Source organism: Labrus mixtus, chromosome 13, assembly GCF_963584025.1.
Source record: "Labrus mixtus chromosome 13, fLabMix1.1, whole genome shotgun sequence".
NCBI classification, from domain to species: Eukaryota; Metazoa; Chordata; class Actinopteri; order Labriformes; family Labridae; genus Labrus; species Labrus mixtus.
In genome coordinates, this window is record NC_083624.1 from 26,780,015 (window position 1) to 26,799,237 (window position 19,223).

Below are 19,223 nucleotides of genomic sequence, written 5' to 3' on the forward strand. Positions count from 1 at the left end.
AAAAAACCCACCAATATTAGATCAGTTTCACAACGCACAAATGTTCAGAAACTGAAGATGTATGTTGATATAATTGCTTTTTAGTGAATTCCATTCCTTGCTTGGATTATAACTTCTGCTTGTTTCAGTACAGATATGTTAAATTCAAAAATCTGTATCATGCAAACTGCACATTTTCCCCACACCATGTAACAACAGAGGCTCACATGTAGCTTTAGCTGCTGTGCATTGTCTTGGTGAACAAGCATCCACTACTAAGCCAAAGGAAATGTATCAGCCTTTATTGTTAGCAACTATATAACCATCATCATGGATAAATGAGCACATTTTAAAGAGAAGATAGTTTTCATATAATTCATCAGAAATCACCTTACTTATCTAATGTTTTTTTAAGAAAAGATTTCTGTATATGTAAAGGTATATGATCTAAAGTAGAAATATGATCAATTCCTAGCACTCATTAGCAGTCTGATAAAGGAAATGAAGAGTAAAAACATCCTTATGGCCGTGACATCCTCGTTTTGTACAACTTTTAAACATTAAAGAAACAAGCAGTTCAGACCAAATACAGTAACTGCAGCGGCAGAATAAAAAAGCCAAACACTGACTGTCAGAGGAATTTGAACTATGGACTAATCATAAATACTCATCATTAATAGTGCCAGAAAAACATTACCCTTTTTATTGGGGCTGTATTTTCCTCACACACTACTATAAAGTTAATGACAGACATTGTCTGAACCATAAAACAGTCATATATTTGGAGATGCTGGTCAGATTCAACAAGGCTCAGTAGCATCTGGCTCATAGATCATTCTCCCCCAATCAAGTATTCCTGTCAACAGATCTGTCTTGTTACATTTTTATTCATACTTTGAAGCCCTATCCACTGAAAAACTGCTGCTTCATCAGTAACATTATATCAGTAAATACTGTTCAGAATGGGTATGTTGAATTACATTTTAAAAATATGAAAGTGCAGCTTTGGATGCTGCTTTGACATAAGTAAACAAAGAGTGCCTTACAGTAACATGTAATGACACTTCGTTTAATATTACGTTCTGTGGATTTTGATTCAAACGATCTGAGAGGGTCATTCCACTCCATGGTCACTTTAAGGCCTCAATGTTGTTTTCTTCTTTCTTCTTCTTCTGTAAAAACTCTACCTCATGTAAATTAATCATTTGTTACATAATTACATATTTATTATCATGTTCAGCTCAGCATTTTTAAACTACTTCCCACTGCACTATTATCTTATTAAGGCTTGTATTAGTGTTTTTGCTTATATTATGTTTATATTAAATGCTATGCTTTTTGTACATTGAGAGCACAGTTACTAAAGACAAATTCCTTGTGTGTGTAACACAGACTGTAAGCATACATGGTCAATAAAGCTGATTCTGATTGTTCTATCCGGATGATTTCCTGTTCTACCAGCAGGTGGCGCAAACTGCCTAATGCGAAAAAAACACTACGTGCTCTAACAAAACTCAACGTTTGGATAAATAAAAAATATTTTGTAGTATCATTTCAGGGACCCCAGTGGCACTTACTTATAGCCTAACAATAACAATGATATGTTGATGGACTGAAGCACACAGGGACACACAGGGACACCCCCAAACCGGCGATATCCTGGTCACATGACTCACCCACTTCTACGCCCGTGGACATCTGCAAAATGGAGGTGAGGTCTCTCAAATGTAGCAAATTTAATACGGTTATTATCAAAGTACACCATAGTTACGGTCGCTCTTTAACAATGATGTAGCATCGGTGAGGGAATGCACGGTGTTGTGTTGTAATGTGTTGTTTATATGCAGATAGATGTCCAGCGCTGTTTGCTATGTGCTAATGCTGCAGCCTGGTTAATGATAGTCCATATAAAAAATAGGCTAACTAGGTGTTGTTACAATTAGAGAGCTCATTTTAAGGGCTTTCTCTTTCGAATTAATAATATTTACTTTACTCACCATGAAAGCACACATATAAATAGAGGCTTTACTTTTGTTACGCTGGAAAAAAAGTCTTCAACCTGCGACATTTCTTCTTCATGTTAAAGCTAGCTGCTGACGTTAGCATTAGGCCGCTCTACAAGGACTGCAGGCCTCAGCCTTCAATATATCAATTACGATTTATTATGTAAAATCAAGCTGTCTTTTTTGTGATGTGTAGACTCTGTACATCAGTCTAATAATGCACAGTTGTGCAGTTAACTGTCTGCTTGTTTATTTTTATTGCCACAACAGAGCTTACGTTTAGTCCTATTCAAAAGTACACTCAGTTTACTGCACATTGCACATTTCAAGTTTACTTTTTCTTTAAATTTAATTGTATTTACCATTTTGTTTTGTACCTTTTGCACTATTTAGAATGTATTACTGTAAATATTATTCATCTTATTTTACCTTATTTTATTTTATCTATTTTACCTTATTTTGGTTGTATTGCACCGTGGGACGGAGACAAACGCAATTTCGATTCCACTGTATGTCTGGCATATTTTGAAATTGACAATAAAGTTGACTTTGACACAAAGCCTGTCAATACGGGTTGGTTGCAGATAATGGTGTTTGTGTGTGTACACATTTTATTTCATGCAGGAGCACAGCAGCGTTATGTAACAATGCGGAGTCTTTCTACTAACTTACTCTCAGGTAATTCTTTCACAGCTGTAGTGATGTTTGGTTTTCTGCTGTGCTTCACAGGACCATGATGCTAAAGAGCCCGAGCAGCTCAGAAAGCTGTTCATTGGAGGTCTTAGCTTTGAAACTACGGAGGAGAGTTTACGGGCCCACTTTGAACAGTGGGGTTCCCTCACGGATTGTGTGGTACGTGTTTTTCTTGTAGTCCCTGGCAAGATTGCCTCAGACAATAATGATACTGAAAGTTTTAGAATCAGTATTTTCTAGTACTAAATAAATCCATCATACACATTTATCCATGTTTAAAAAAGTATATTTGAAAACTGGCTAACCTAACAGTCCAATTAAAACTTTCTCATTACCATTATGTTTCATTTTGTGTTTCTAGGTGATGAGGGACCCCAACAGCAAGCGATCAAGAGGGTTTGGCTTTGTAACGTATTCCTCTACAGAGGAAGTAGACGATGCCATGAAAGCGAGGCCCCACAAAGTAGACGGGCGAGTTGTTGAGCCCAAGAGGGCGGTGTCCAGAGAGGTAAACTAATCCCAGACCAGAATGCTGATTCTTCAGAAGGGTTCATGTTCAGAGTAAGCACATTGATATACTCTGTTTCAGGACTCCAATAAACCAGGGGCCCACCTGACAGTGAAGAAGATCTTTGTTGGTGGAATCAAGGAGGACACTGAGGAGTACCACATCAGGGAGTATTTTGAAAAATATGGAAAGATTGAATGCATCGACATCATGGAGGAGCGCTCCACGGGAAAGAAGAGAGGATTCTGCTTTGTGTCCTTTGATGACCATGACACTGTAGACAAAATTGTTGGTATGTGGTATCTTTAACATAGAGTCAAACAGATTGTAATTAAACATCAGACAGTGGTATATTAAATCTGAGTTTCTGTCCTGTTTCTTTCTAGCCCAGAAATACCATACAATCAACTTCCATAATTGCGAGGTCAGGAAAGCTCTCTCAAAACAGGAAATGAGTTCCATGTCCACCAGCAGGGGTAAGCACTATCCAATGTAAAATAAAACATTACTAACTGACCATAGTTGTTTACTGTTTGCAATTACAGTTGTTTTTTTGTCCTTGCCATTTGTGTAATGGCATGTCTTTTCACATCAGGCAGGAGTGGAGGATCTGGAAACTTCATGGGGAGAGGTAGTAATTTTGGAGGTGGTGGCAACTACAGCCGAGGTGAGTAGTTTTGCATTGCAAATGAATGTGCCTCTGGCCTCAACCACACAAATGTAGGCTCATTCAGTTTATAAGACAATATTTCACATCCACTTGAAACACCAGAATAAAACGGTATTCTTCTAAAGATTAACAACAATATGATGCATGATTCTAATGATTTAGTGTAGGCATGTTGAGTTCAATCAGATTCTTAAGTTACTTGATTCAAGAGGTTCCTAAGGTAACTTCTGGATCTCAAATTTGACTCTTGGGCTTTTGTAAGACAACAGGCATATTCACATCTCAGTAACTGAACCTGTGAGGGGATCCAAAGTTGTGAAAATAAGTACAGTAGCTACAGAAAGTCAGAGGCAACAAAAATGTCATTAGCTTGTTTGAAAAATCCAGATGTATCTTGATCTGTCTGGACATGACCCTGTTTGTTTTAGGTTCCAATGAATCAGTCAGTTTGAATGCTTAATACATGTGACTTTTGTTTTCAGGTGGCTATGGTGGAGGACGAGGAGGTTACGGCGATGATTTTGACAATGGTGAGCTGTTCTGAAATATCTTTAAAAAAAAACAAATTGCTACAATAAGTCACATGTACTAGTCCTGAGGTCATTATCTGGATCTCTGCTGGCTCAGACAACAACTGTGTTGTGTCTTAGAAAAGTGCTTTACAACAGTGTTATTTAGTTACAAATAAGGTTATGTAAGTTTGCCCCATTTTTCCCCTTTTACAGGTCCTGGAGGTAATTATGGTGGAGGACCAGGTTATGGAGGAGGCAGAGGGGGCTATGGAGGTGGTGGTGGTCCAGGGTATGGTAACCAGGGTGGTGGATTTGGTGGTAGCTGCGATGGAGGATACGGGGGTAATGAAGGAGGTAAAAAATTTAAATGACTGCAGAAATAAAAACTCAAGTGCAATATATCGATGATTGTACAGTGAGTACCAGACACCTTAAATCAAGGCTTGGCTTAAAACAGACTGCTTTATCTTCAGGATATGGAGGGGGAGGAAATTATAACGACTTTGGAAATTATGGTGGACAGCAGTCCAACTACGGGCCCATGAAGGGAAACAACTATGGTGGCAGAAACTCAGGGGGACCCTATGGTGGTGAGTCGTAGCCTCAACCAGACTTTAAAAAGCCAAATCCAGTGACATATGATCATCGCTCCTCCTGAAAAGTATCTAACATGTTTTCATCATGGCACATCTTTAACCACAGGTGGCTACAACTCTGGGGGCGGCGGAGGTGGCTACGGCTCCCGGCGATATTAATAACGTCTTGTTTTGGTAAGTAGCTTTCCGTTTCACACCACCCTCGGAGCACAGTACAGAGTGAGCCTATGCAAGTGCAGAATAACTATTTGTTCTATCCTGTATCCATTCAACAGGCTTCAGTTCTTAGCAGCAGAGGCGAGGAGGTGAGCAAAAGGAGTTGTCAGGAAAGCTGCAGGTTACTTTGAGGCAGTCATCTGAAAGCATTAGAGGAACACACAAGTCAGACTTTTACTGCAGCTAAATGGAAGAAGGACTGTATACACAAGACATGAGTGCAGATGAATCCCTTCCCTAATTGTGATAGATGTTTTCCCTATTAAGCATTTTTTCCTTTTGTGCGTCTGAAGTGTATGTATTGTGCCTATGGTATCAGGGGTAAAGAGTAAATTGTTTTGTTTTTTAAAATCTAAAGTCAGCTCTTAATATTGTTTTTCTTTTTTTTATATGGGTTAGTTTTCTTCTGGTCAACTAATATTTTGTCTTTTAACCTGGTTGTGTCATAAAGTAAAGTAATATCAGGACATCGGATGAACTAGAATTACACAATCTTTTCTTTCTGACCTTTATTATGATTGCTCAATTTGCAAGTGTGAAGTGTACTATGATTTTGTATGTGAAGCACAGTATGTAAATCCTTCATAGTACCAGTGTGAACAGCTACAAGCAGCCTGGATTAGAGATAAGGGAATCCCCTCACTTTTCTTGTTCCCAGAAAAACCGAATCCTAGATTCTGTTCCGAATATTTTGAGTGGTAGAAAAAGACCGAATAAAATTGTGTAGTAAAGTGACATGAAGTTCAGTGCATCATTGGTTCAGAAAGAGATCAAATGAGTTATTTATGTATTTGTTGCCTGCTCAGTGTGACTGTGAAGTGGAGCAAATCACCCTGTCAAGACCTTTTTACTCATTTTGAAGTATTAAATAAGACTTCTGTGGGTGAAAATAGTGTAAATATGTTTCTATTTGTACAAGGGAGTTTGATGTAGTCCTAGGGCAGGGGCCCATACACCACATATGCCAGTGTTGAGCCATTAGGATTATTTCAGCCACAACCTCCTGCAGTTGGGCCCTCAGCAACACTAGTGTGGAGGATTGCAGATGACTGTCAGACAGGACGTCTTCAGCCCCAGCACAGTGGACCAGTCAGCATTTTGAGAGAGAAGGGAGAAGGCAGCATCGAGCACAACCGGCCATGGAAGGAAGCTTGCAGTGTCGGTCCTGATAGTGAGCATCTATCTCTCATGTTCAAGGCTAGCTAAACCCTCCAGCAGCTGGTGCTAGCGAAGAAAGACTAGTTCCTGGACACAATGGGAAATCCTGTTGAGTCAGAGATACTGCAGTTTTACCCGCAGATGCTAGATTTCAGACATTAACGAGGAAAGGGAGTGAGTATTTCACAAAAAGCTGACTTAAGAAGATGGAGCAGGTAAGAGTAACCACTTTGCTTGATTTGCAGATGTGGAAAGAGGAATTCTCTTCTTGCTGAAAATCTGTAAAGACCTGATAACATGGAGGGTTCTGGATGGGTAAGACTTTTTTCAAAATATTATACAAGGCTGCTCTTATTGTAAATCTAAAAGTACACATCACGATGACAAAAGATGGAGGGGTTGTTTTGAAGGTAAATCCAGCAGGATGACGTCAAGTATTACTCCCCTTTGACCAGAACCTCTTGAGACCACCTGAGTTGTTTGGTATGTGTTGAGGTAAAATAAATCTCTTACTAAGTATTATAAAGGCAAGGAATCCAAACGATGTGTTTAAATTCACTGACATGTTGATCACTGAGGTCAAAGTGAGGATGTTGTTCTGAACTGTATTTTGAAGGCGTGTATATTTCGCCTTCGTTTTGACAAGTGAGTAATAATTTAGAATATTTTAAATATAATGCAGACCACTATGATAATATCCAACTCTTATTATGACAGCAACATAGAGACATAGTTATGAGCGTAAACCTCTAAAACTGTCAAAAAAGAAGCAACATTGAAGGCATCATGAAAGTACATTTTACAGCAGGACGGCTTCATCTACAACTGCCACTAAGAAAGTGACATATGCTTATGCTAAGCTAATCTCTTAACCAAAGTAGGCCCAAAATGTATTTAATTTGATTATTGTAAGACATCCCTACCAGTCCTTATTAATAAGCAACTTAATTACACTACAGAATTCATTTAAATAATTTGATTATGACTGGAAATCGTGGTCATTGTAAGTTCATGCAATACATTGTGTAATTTATTGAAAGAACCTGTAATCTTCACTTTTGATAAGCCGTAATAGGCTTATACCCTGCATTTATTATAAGGACTCATCATCACCACCACCCCAAATTAAAAATATTTTTAAATCATTCCATGACAGTCAGCCAAATGGACATATGGAATATGTGTGTACTGTAATAAAGAGAGGTCACAAGTTGAGACTAACTGACCCGCAGCATAGGCAGTGTGTCATACAGTATTTACAAGTACCAGCACTATATTTGGCTTGCAATGCCTTCAAGGGATTGTACGCATGGATTGTTTTTCACAGGAAACCCAAAAGCTGTCTAAAAAAAACGAGATCACTGTTCCTCTTTTAGTGAACTTGAAACTTTTAAATACTGTTCTTGTGAACGTGTGATAACCGACTAAACCTGGTAAGTTTAAAAAATGCATTTTAATGACACATCTTCACTAAGTGTAATGAGTCAAAGGAGCGAGGCCTACTGTTATTCTTCCCTGAATCAGTTGCAGGATAGTGTTTCTTCACAGGAATGTAGACCAACCAACGGCAGCACTAAGAGAAAAAAGAAAGTGCTTGGTGAAAGCACTGCAGTATTACTGAAATATGTTTGGAGGTACATTAACGTGTAAATGTAAAGTGTAACTTGTGCTCTTCAATAAAAACATTTTCCATGACTTCAGTGGTCTATTTCTGAAAAGCTCTTGAGAGAGACATCCTTTGTAAACAGAGCTTGTTGTGAAAAAGGTTTCATAAGTCTGTCATGAGAGTAGAAACAGGGCTTGGTGATCAAAGGTGGTGTTTGTGTGTGAAAGTGCGTAGGGCCTTACCTTTTTGTATGTGCTTGCTGGGTGGATCATTGTGGAGTCGACATGCATGGTTTATACTGAGCATACTCCACAATTGTGTTCTTTGTTGTGTAACATAATGAACACAGTGGGTGGGGTTTCTTTTTTTTGCGACAGGAGGTTTACAGCATTAAAAGATTTAGGTTACAATACAAACAAGCGTGGTCCAATAAAAGGCAAGCAGATTATAAAATGGTTTAAGCCAATAACACTCTTGTTTGGGTACAGTATTCCTTTCATTTGCTGCTTTCTAAGCCTGTCGGTAGAGCTCTCACATCAAAAACTGACTTGAGCATGTGGTAAGTTACGTAACCGCTCCTCGGACTATACATCCATCTGGCATCAATCTGCTGCAGACCATAATACACCACACAATGTTCTGTTCCCAGAAAACTGGAGGCAATGTGTCTATAGACTAAATACATTGAAATAAGTCTGCCTTGTACTATTCCATACCTGAAAAAGATGCATGCTTTATCTTTTAGTTAGCAATACCTGTGGCATTTGGCTACCAAAGTTGTTCCACCTCAAATGTATTCACAGATTAAAAAAAAAAAAAAAGTTATAATCTTTATGGATAAGTGATTGAGATACATTTAAACCTACAGTTGCATCTAAAGCCTGATCTGTGGCAAACTTTGATGGTGACAAATGATACCCATATAGCACACTTTTAAAAGGCTCTTTATCCTGATTACAGAACCTGAATATTAAAATCTGGTGCAAATAGACTGAAACAAGTCTGCCTTGTACTATTCCATACCTGAAAAAGATGCATGCTTTATCTTAGCAAATTCTTTTAGTTAGCAATACCTATGGCATTTGGCTACCAAAGTTGTTCCACCTGTATTCACAGATTTAAAAAAAAGTTAAATATGCGGACAAAGAAGCCTCCTGTTTCTTTAAATAAATAGATTTCCAATTGTTGAAAAAGCTCAAAAGTCATGAATGCCAAACTCTTAGCTAATGCTAAAGCTTGCTAATGCTGTAAACGTAATCATCACTTTGCATCTTACAAGAACACAGTTCCACACTATCCCGGTCCTCTACGATGTTAACTTGTTTGAAGTTATGCAGCGCTGCTGAATGGTAACCTGTACAGTTATGTTCTGTTCCCAGTAAACAGGAGGCCGTGTGTCTATACTATGAATATTTTATTTAAAAGCAGTGAAGTCGAGATTTAAAAAAAAAAGATCTTGGGCAGCAAATCATACAGGGACAGTTAAAAAATACAAGTAATGATTGAAACGATCAGAATACAGAAATATGATATATACAATTTATATATATATATATATATATTTACACACAGTAACAGTTTTATCAATCTCAATAGCAAGTGATGTTTATATTTACAAACAATATTTGTTAAAGAATCTTTGACGATATCAGAGTACAAAAGTAAAATATCAAAAATATTACATTCAAGAGAAGTGCGCAAAAACTATACAATAGTTCTGCTAAGCAAGTAATGCTTCAAAGCTGAGCGACTACAAAGTTATTGCATAGTATTACTAGAATAATGCAGTACCATACTATTAAGGAGATGAGTGTTTGTCTTCACTCTTTATAAAAGTCTTTTTCACACGAGGAACCAGGAAGATGCTGCCGTTGGTGGACTGCTGGAGGGAGTATTCAGACGGCGAGTATGAATGTCCCTTCTCGTCTCTCAGCTGGCTGAAGACCTCCAGGTACAAGCTGTTGAGTTGCTGCTTCATTTCCTTCAGGTCTGCGGCATTCTGGCTCTTCTCGTCTAGCAGACGCTCCTTCTCTTCCTTCAGTGAGTCCAGGTCGCTCTCCAGACCCACTATGCTCTCCATCTTGCGTTTGCGGCAGTTCTGGGCAGCCACTTTGTTCTTGCCGCGGCGCCGTATGTCTCGGACCAGGGCCAGCTGAGCCTCGTTCAGTTGGTGCTTTGACATCAGCTCGTTGAAATCGTCAACGGGCAGGTTGATAATCATCGATACAGTGAAGGGGATTTTGAGGGCCTTAGCCCTCTGCTCGTCTCTGGAGAGACGCACATCAGAGCGTTTCTTCAGCTTGTCTTTGGTGAAGGGAGCATTGTTGTGACCGCTCTCCTCTGCTGGGTCGGTCTTAAGGTGTTTGGGTTTCTTTTCCAGCTGATCAGACTGCCCTGTTATAGAATAAACAGAAAGTGCAGGCAGAAGATCATCAGGTTGGAAATTAATGGAGAACATCTCAGAGTAATCAGATTCTGCACTGCCAGGGTTCTGGTCCATCTCCTCCATGTCTGAATCACTGTAAATAAAGGAGCCATCTCCATACACAGACTTCCCGGGGGAACTCGAATTCGGACTTGTGTTTGAAGAGATTCCTGAATCTGAGTCCGGCAATTCTGCTATCACATTTGGTTTGCCTTTTTCAAATGCGTCACCAGGCGAGAGGCTGTAAAGGTCCAGTGGAGTGAAAGAAGGCTTGTTTTGGGTGTCGGAGATGGTTTTCATTTCATTTCCTTCAAGGCCATGCTGCCCACTGTTCTCTTCCACAATAGCATTGGGGTAAAAAATGTCACAGAAATGTTCTGCACTGAAGTTAGTATTTAACACTGGATCCTTTGCTGCTTTCATCTGGGAGATGGTGTCTGCTGGAGCCACACTGGTAACAGAGCCATTAAGAGTATTCATAAACTCTGCCGGACAAACGTTGACATTGTTTGTTTCCCCCTCTGTGAGGTCGGCCATGGGGTAAAAAGTGTAGTTTGGATTCTGGATGTCCGAGCTGTTTGGAAGAGGATAAGTCGTGGTCTCCAGTGTATCCTCCATTTGCATGCTCAGGCATTGCTAGAAGAAAAGGAAAAAAAAAACATTAGATAACATTGAATACACAGCTTTGCTTTGATGTATCAGAAGTCTAAGAAGAGATTAAAACAAAAAAGTTATAATCTTTATGGATAAGTGATTGAGATACAATTAAACCTACAGCTGCATCTAAAGCCTGATCTGTGGCAAACTTTGATGGTGACAAATGATAAAAGGCTCTTTATCCTGATTACAGAACCTGAATATTGAAATCTGGTGCAAATAGATTGAAATAAGTCTTCCTTGTACTATTCCATACCTGAAAGAGATGCATGCTTTATCTTTGCAAATTTTTGTAGTTAGCAATACCTATGGCATTTGGCTACCAAAGTTGTTCCACCTCAAATGTATTCACAGATAAAAAAAAAGAAGTGTTAAATATGCGGACAAAGAAGCCTCCTGTTTCTTTAAAAAAATAGATTTCCAATTGTTGAAAAAGCTCAAAAGTCATAAATGCCAAACTCTTAGCTAATGCTAAAGCTTGCTAATGCTGTAAACGTAATCATCACTTTGCATCTTACAAGAACACAGTTCCACACTATCCCGGTCCTCTACGATGTTAACTTGTTTGAAGTTATGCAGCACTGCTGAATGGTAACCAGTCCAGTCACCCCTAATACATCCCATCAAAGAATGCAAATACGAGCTGCCTTGACACAAAACTGATAAGGAAAAAACAACAACACTGAGTACATATGCTGATATTGCTGCCATAAGCAAAGGATTTTCGATAGCCACTCCCTCGCTAAACAAGGTTTCTTCTTAATCTCTCGGATTAAGCTGGAGACTACTATTCATAAAAAAAAAAACGGCATCACATCTTGAATAACAAGCTCCTTGACTCTGAAAAAGTCTCGTCAATGAAACCTAATCTTGGAGGAATGAGACCGGTAAACCGGCCTTGCATGTAGGAGACCCCGTTCTCATAAATCAAACAAAAAGGTGTTTGTCTTCTAATGCAGGGCTCCTGACGTTGATGCATTCTTTGGGTATTTGTTCCAACAAATACCAGCGCAGACCACTGTGCCACTGAGGCATTACAATCCATGTATTATACCTGCAGCTCAGGGAGGGACAAAAGCTCCATCCAGGCCTGCTCCAGATCCGGGACCATCCTCTGTTGGTGTGGTGGTGGCGGTGGGGAGAGGGCAGCTGGCGTCGCGGCTGGCTGCTCCGGGGGCATCATGGGTGCTGAAACAGCAGGTGTGTCCAAGCAAACTGAGGAGTTCTGCGAGGTAAAGACGAGAATATGGCTTTTTTCAGTACAGCTAAAAGTTGCGTTTAAATGGCGAGCTGTGTTGTCACATGTGTGGTAATGATTTAATGTTCTTACCTCAGCTTCCTCTACAGGAAACGTCTCTGCCAGCAGCTGCAAGCACTCAGCAAAAGACATGGTCTCACCGTTCCCCTCTGTGAAGCCGACATTCTGCCAGAACAGGTTCAAAGATTTCTATTAAAGCCACCAGCTAGCATCTTTTTTAGCATAGCATCTTTTAAGTATTTCATATTTATAACACTCAGCCCTCTGAGAAGCACATTCAAAGCACCAATGCAAAACTACAGACCCACCTGTGTGTCTGTAATTACACAAGGAGGTGGTTACCTAGCTACGACACGGCCGCAGCCTATCAAAATGAGATGGGAGTGGTCCTCCTCTGACATGAGTAATGACGGCCAGGTGCGTTTACCTGTGTAACCTCGAGAGGCGTGACGGCCGTCTGCAGCGGGGCGCTGGTCGGCGGGCATGGTATGTACTCCCCCGTCTCCTCGTCGAGCTGTAGCTGTGCCAGCAGCGCCTTCTCCTGCTCCCGCAGCAGATCCTGCCTCTTCTCCTCCTCCAGCTCGCGCTGCCGCTGCAGCTCATGTTCCTTCTGACGGTGATTGTAGTCGAACACCTCGCGCCTGGCACCCAGATCAATATCCTGCTTCCACAGGATGTCAATCAGGTTCATGTCCTGAAAAGACAACAGCACATCAGGTTAGGGGAGTGTGTACATACTCGTCCATGTAGTGAGAGAGAGTGAGCGCTAATAAAAAGCAAAGGAAGAGCGTCGCCTGCTGTGAAGCGTGGCTGCTGCACCCGCCACACCCTGCTGTCCCTCTGTATCTGTTCACTCTCTGACAACACTGGCACCAATGTCAAGAGGGAGAAGCCATGTGAATAATACATGTACTTCTCTCTTTCCCCGGCTGCCACCACGCTCCAGTAACAGACACGTATCATCAGTTGATACCCTTTCCACAGGAAGCTTTCATCACTCATACAATTACTCAACAGATCTCAGTTTGTTTTACATCAGAACTCACAAATAGGTCTGCACTCTAAGATAAGTTTTTGTATAAGGAACCCCATGTGATGGCTTAGTTCTCACAATGAAGTCAACTTAAATCCCAACATATATATTGTTTACCTAATCAGTACACAATAGCACAATAATAACTGTATATATTTTTCCAGTCACCACAACTGTCTATTTATTATTATTATTATTATTATTATTCATTCACTGAACAGTAATTGCTCTGGCCACTTCATATAACCACAAATATATTTTTATATAGGTGAACTGTTTTTGTAAACCCTACCTATCTACCTACCTATCTAATTTTATAACAGAAAGTTACATGTATGTTTAGAGATGGTTTAATAACAGGTGTTACTACAAGGCTTAAAGAAAAGATCATATTTATTAGTGATATAACATATCACATAAAGGGTTGAACGATATAATCAAATAAAAGTAAAGTAAAACAGCAGATATGTCTAAGGGGAATAACAGGCCTTGTTTCCATGATGTCTTTCTGTTCTTTGTCTTCAAGCAAATCACTGCAACTAATAATAACCAGCTTCAAGATATTATATCACAACCCTGCACAGATAAGTGTAAGACAACTATTTGCACATTAAAGCTGGGTGTTGCCAACAATACAGCCGGCGCAGAGTACTAACAAGTACGATGGTATTTTAATGGACTTTCCTGTTGATTTCCTCTCACAGGCTGAATGCTATTTGCTCTTATAAACAAAAATGTCTGAAGATAAACTGCTCTCTTCCTTGGCTCTTTCACCAGAAACTTATTTACAGAAGGAAACCATTTCACAAGGCCCGGGGAAGTTACATCAACCAAAGACACTGGCTCACAGGAACATGTCCGAGCATGTGACTTGTTTGTTCCTCAGATTTGGGTACAAACATGACTTATGGTCTAGGCTTTCTAATGCTTGCAAATCGGTCATATGGCCTGAGCAGACACAGCCAGGAGGAAGCAGAAAGTAAGCTGAAGGGAAATAAAGAACAAAGCAGAAGAATACACAAGAAAAAATGAGGATGTAAAACTCAGAAAAAAAATGAGCCTTCTTCTCTGACTTGTAAGAATCTTTCCAAATGTGGGGAAATGACAGTAAACAACACCTTTATGTATTTAAAGACATTGTTGACACAGTTTTTCTGACTCCAGCAATGGCAGAGAAAATAAGCAACCCACTAACCCTCTTTGCCTCAGTGTTGCATCAGAGGCATGACCACTGACGGATTACACATTACCAAGGCCGCCTACTATAACTGAGATGAGTGCACACAAGCAGGCATTATGGCTCCTGTAGGAACGAGGAAGTGTCCTAAAATATCCAAGTGGGACAACTTCACACACTTCTTGAGGTCATACATGTTTTCCAAAGAAATAAATCCCACACTCTTACCAGTTGGTCACACCTTATAAGCCCATCAGACAGGTCATACTAGTCCCTTAAAAAAAACATGCCCATGTCTAAATAAGGTCTGTCTTCCTATGAAGGGAAAGTTCAATCAGCCAGTTCACTCCCACTGATTAAAATTGCAGTTATATAACTTCAGAACCACAGTAACTTATTAAATGATAATGTTCTGTATCAGCGACAAATAGGTGCCGTAAATGTGGGTGTGTGAGATCAGGTTATCGCAATGGTCTGTCACCTGACCTGTACTGGCACTAGAACAAGGAAACTAGCACATCAAATATCTCCCAGATCTCTCCGTCACACAAAAAGCTACATGGATATACAAGTAAAACAACATGCCTTTAGTATGAAATAAGAGACTAAATATGCAGCATAGACACATGAACTCGATTACATGTGATATTAAAAACACCCACAACAAGCCAAGTGAAAAGCCAAAAGTTCATAATGCTGCCAAACTGCGTGATAAAAGAGTGATACTAGTGTGAGCCTTAAGTTTGAGTTGTTCATTTACTTCCTTTCAGCTCAACACAAGGGCCTCAAAGGGCAGCTGACTCCTGTGGTTTATTGTAGCCTCCTTTAGTGGACATGCCCCCTTGACCATGGATGATGAAACACAGCCGCACATGCTCAAAAGCAGCCCTGTTTGTAGGCCCTCATCATCAGTCAACTGTGTACTCCCACTGACCCTGACTTATGGCAAGTTTACCATAACACTGAAGATGTAAGGCCTTGTAACATGAAACACAAGCAACATTAAAGCTGTGTGTGAACATATCATGTCCACATTAAGATTTACACATCAGGAGAAACAGCATTGTCTTTAAAAATTGAGGTTTTTTTTATGGTTACAAGCTTGTCTACATCAGATATGGTATCACATGCTCTGAGGAAAAGCAAAGGGGGCGGGGCGAGGAAAGGAAACAGTTACCGGAATAAAGGCTCCAGAAGCTTCCTTTTTTTGTTTACCAAACCAGACAGTGTTAGAAAACTTGTAATTTTTACAGAGTCACAATGAAAATAAACTTTAATTCCAATAAAAGTTGATTTTGTTTCCTGTCGAGGAAAAACGTCACACGTGAATGACTTGCAGAACTGAAAGCGGTTTAGAAAGCAGACTCAATATTCAGAGAGAGAAGCTCTCCTGTGTTTTGTACTTTCACTCTAAAACTGAAACTGTTATTCCTTCATTATAACCTCTTAACTATGACATAACATAGGCTATAGCTGACACTTTATATTGACAATTTAATCTACTATACTAAACACTAAAAAGTTACAGTACGTTTCTGTCTCAACTATAAAGGAAGTTCAAATCAAATGTTAGCCAGTTTGTGGTCACTTTGAAGAAATAACTCGTATTTACCTGTTGACTGGAATGCATCACCTCCATGTCCATCATCGTGGAGATCTGTGTCACCGTATAGAAACGCCGTATGATGGATATATAAACGTGTAATTCCTCAAATAACAGATTAAAATGGCGAGCGGTCCGTCCGGAGCCGATAAGGTCCGTCACAGCAGCTGAACTGAGGCAAACATTGCTTCCTTGACATATGATGATCATTACGGAAATGCTGGCCCTGCCTACCGTGTTGCAGCGCCGGGATCGTCCCCCTCTCAGCGGCCTATGAGACGTGGAGGGGCTGTGTGCGCATGCGTGAGGGGGACGACTGGGCTGAACATTAACACTTTATCTAAATCAAACACCCTGGAATCAAATAAAAATAAAATCATAGCGTTTGAGGGTATATTGCGCCTTTGATGAAAGCTTGAAGGTCATTATAATCCAAAAGATGGCGGCACACGTGATCTAAAAAAATAAACGTGGACTAAATACAAATTTTAAAAAAACATCCCGAGGATAACGGCAGAGCTCTTAGGAGCATTTCCCCCCAAATATATCTCCAAATACGCGATCTCATGTGTTATTATAATCTTTTGTGTAACTTTATCGTTTCTTTTCTAACTACGTCACCCACGTCACCAGAAGAGTTTTGGTTTTGATTGGTGCACAGCGCCCCCTGCTGGTTATGAAGCCCGATGTGGAGCTGGAGGCCCGGGGGCCCTAATGTCCCCCTATAAAAACTCAAGACATCTACTGAATGTCTCTGAGATCAACAAACTTTGTGCTTTGCTCAGTGGCGGGAAAAACATGAAGCTGTCTATTAAAGAAAAGTATGGCTACCAATATCTCAGAGTCCTGCATTTCAAATGTAACTTTAACAAAGGGACATAAATATTCACAAAATATTGTACAAAATAAAGAATAGGCTATTCATTGTTGTTCTAAGTCTCTGTTACTGTGTATTAATTTATTTTGGGATTCTGCTCATGCATGGACAAGTCATTTTAGTTTGTTGATGTGGAGCTCACTTTAACTGCTTCTGAATGTTTTTGTTCAATGTATGATCATTATGATCATGTGTTTTAGCTCTAAAGTTTTAATCAGCAAATACAGCTCAAGCTGTTTCATTAATGTGGTAAGCACAGCGTTCACGATGGAAAGGTAAAGATGAAGTAGCCTAATGGACTCCACAACAGCATGAGGTACAATAGTTGTGTAAATGTAATTTCATTTCATCACTGTCTTTGTTGCATGCTTAGTCATATGGGCTTGTGTTGCCAATATCAGTAAATATGATTGTAATATCGAATAAAGAACAGCCCTGTGAAGCCTTAGCAAAGATAGCATTACATCAAATGTTTGTACCAACATATCCTCAGCCTCCAGGACACTTGTGTGATTGTTTTTAGGAAAAACACATGCCACATGTATAGGGCTGTGACGTATGAATACAACAAACCAATAGTGTTTATTGAAGTAAAGTTATATGTTTACAATAAAGAGACCTATTGTATTGTTATACGTTGTAATACCCAGAAGTAAAAATAGCACAACTTTGTGAATAAACAGTGAATATATAATTGATAACAAGACAAAAATATGTTTCCTGAATAACTTTCAATTCGATCATTCTCGTGCATATTGCATGATTTCAGATTCTGACAAACATTTCAACACAAAGTAAGGTTTTAAACGATTGCTAGATTTTGCATTGTTAAAAAGATTTTCCAAAGTTTTTGTCTGAATTCTTCTAGAATCTCTTGTAGCTTAAAAAATAAATATAGGTTTTAAATGTTAACTAATTTTAACATGCACACATCAGAATCACTAATGATAAGTATAGCCTATGATAAAGTCTTTCTATAATGAGTGGCCTACTTAATGATTTAAATATATTTAATAATTATACTTCGCTCTGATCCAGTCCAAAGATTTAGTTAGGGCTTATAAAATCCACACAGTTAATTAATTTTGACTCATTCTGACACCTCAACGTAAATTAGAAGTGGGATTGAGATGTAATTAAGGGTCTTCGAAATATGTCAAGGTAATAAGAGGGACTGGGTCCTGGCTCTGACACCTATCTGTGAAGAAGCTCACACTAAAGTGCAGCTCACTGTGCTACTGCGTGAAATTACACTAAAAAGCCTCTTTTCCCCCCTCTCATGCGCGCTCATGAGCACGCGTTCACGTTTGGCAGCTCCACGTCGACATTCTTCCAGCTGCATATAGTGAAGTGCACACAGGACTGGGGGAAGAAAAGGTAAAAGCGGCGACAGACACCTTAAGACCGGAGCGCTGCAAGTCCGCAGACGGACACCGATCACAGTGAAAACCGGCGTTTGCAGTGTGAATCTAGTTATGGCCTGCAATGTCCTCACGTCGCTTTCTGCTTTTGCATTTTGTGATCCAGACTACTTGCCCCCTCGTGTTGGATTGCAGCTGGTTTCTTTGCGTCTACCTACATCAGGTACTGTATGGCTCGCATGTGCTTTTAAACAAGACTTCCCGTGGTAATCATTTCCAACAGCAAGATCCATAAAAACATGTATTTTATGATGTTATTTTGCACTTTTAAAATTGTTATCTCTTGTTTGCTGTTGAAGTGGCAAGTGTCACAAGTAGCTTCAAACTGACAGAACTTAACACTCCTCTAGCCTTCTGCACTTTTCTCATTTCTATTAGGCTATATCTTTCTGTCTTGTGCTGTGAACAGCGTTTATTCTGTTCAGTTCACAAAGTTGTAAAAGCTCAACAGGTAGAATCAATGACACATGGGCACAGGAGTGAAGTAATCCAACTGTAGTGAAAGATATCACCACAACTGGACATTTCAAAGATGTCAGCTGATCTGGAGACTGGTTAATAAATTTGTAACTAACAGATGGTCAAACTTAAGGGGTAAGTAAATACATTCAGGGTCATTTTTTGGTAGAAAATATGACAGGAATTAACTGTTGCATATGCTCAAATGATATTCAGGCTGACAAAATGTACAAAGACTCTATTTGGCCTGCTTTACCTGTGATATCTCTTCTTTCTGGAGGACCCGCCACCACATAGCAAGCCTTTTAGTAGGCCCAATCCTCAGAGCATTCTCAACTTAGCTTACTTTTTCTATATATTAAAAAAAAAGTA

At 39.7% G+C, this 19,223-nt stretch overlaps 2 protein-coding genes across 3 annotated transcripts; one reads left to right on the forward strand and one right to left on the reverse strand.

Annotated features, from left to right (window-relative positions):
* Positions 1 to 1,542: 1,542 nt before the first annotated feature.
* Positions 1,543 to 8,030, forward strand: hnrnpa3 (heterogeneous nuclear ribonucleoprotein A3). 2 transcript variants are annotated; one of them, XM_061054502.1, is made up of 11 exons: positions 1,543 to 1,690; positions 2,712 to 2,834; positions 3,037 to 3,183; positions 3,265 to 3,475; positions 3,570 to 3,659; positions 3,779 to 3,850; positions 4,336 to 4,383; positions 4,579 to 4,719; positions 4,839 to 4,955; positions 5,068 to 5,135; positions 6,581 to 8,030. In XM_061054502.1, the coding sequence occupies exons 1-10, from the start codon at positions 1,685 to 1,687 to the stop codon at positions 5,118 to 5,120; spliced, it is 1,008 nt and encodes a 335-aa protein (XP_060910485.1). In that variant the 5' UTR covers positions 1,543 to 1,684; the 3' UTR covers positions 5,121 to 5,135; positions 6,581 to 8,030. The 2 variants fall into 2 exon arrangements, with proteins under 2 accessions (XP_060910485.1, XP_060910484.1); XM_061054501.1 differs by lacking the exon at positions 6,581 to 8,030 and adding an exon at positions 5,237 to 5,912 and having other exon boundaries at positions 1,544 to 1,690.
* Positions 8,031 to 9,336: 1,306 nt separating this feature from the next.
* Positions 9,337 to 16,302, reverse strand: nfe2l2a (nfe2 like bZIP transcription factor 2a). The gene is made up of 5 exons (XM_061054500.1): positions 16,104 to 16,302; positions 12,709 to 12,975; positions 12,354 to 12,446; positions 12,078 to 12,248; positions 9,337 to 11,002 (listed from the first exon to the last, which is right to left on the reverse strand). Exons 1-5 carry the CDS (start codon positions 16,137 to 16,139, stop codon positions 9,740 to 9,742), a joined length of 1,830 nt encoding a protein of 609 aa, XP_060910483.1. The 5' UTR covers positions 16,140 to 16,302; the 3' UTR covers positions 9,337 to 9,739.
* Positions 16,303 to 19,223: the final 2,921 nt, after the last annotated feature.

Bases quoted from the DNA above. Each gene is read 5' to 3' on its own strand.
- nfe2l2a (XM_061054500.1), bottom strand. From the start codon at position 16,139: ATGATGGACATGGAGGTGATGCATTCCAGTCAACAG. The intron at 12,976-16,103 runs GTAAATACGAGT...TTGTCTTTTCAG, and splicing joins TGATGCATTCCAGTCAACAG to GACATGAACCTGATTGACAT. The intron at 11,003-12,077 runs GTATAATACATG...CTTTTCTTCTAG, and splicing joins TGTCCCTCCCTGAGCTGCAG to CAATGCCTGAGCATGCAAAT.
- hnrnpa3 (XM_061054502.1), top strand. The intron at 3,184-3,264 runs GTAAACTAATCC...ACTCTGTTTCAG, and splicing joins AGAGGGCGGTGTCCAGAGAG to GACTCCAATAAACCAGGGGC. The intron at 4,720-4,838 runs GTAAAAAATTTA...CTTTATCTTCAG, and splicing joins ATACGGGGGTAATGAAGGAG to GATATGGAGGGGGAGGAAAT.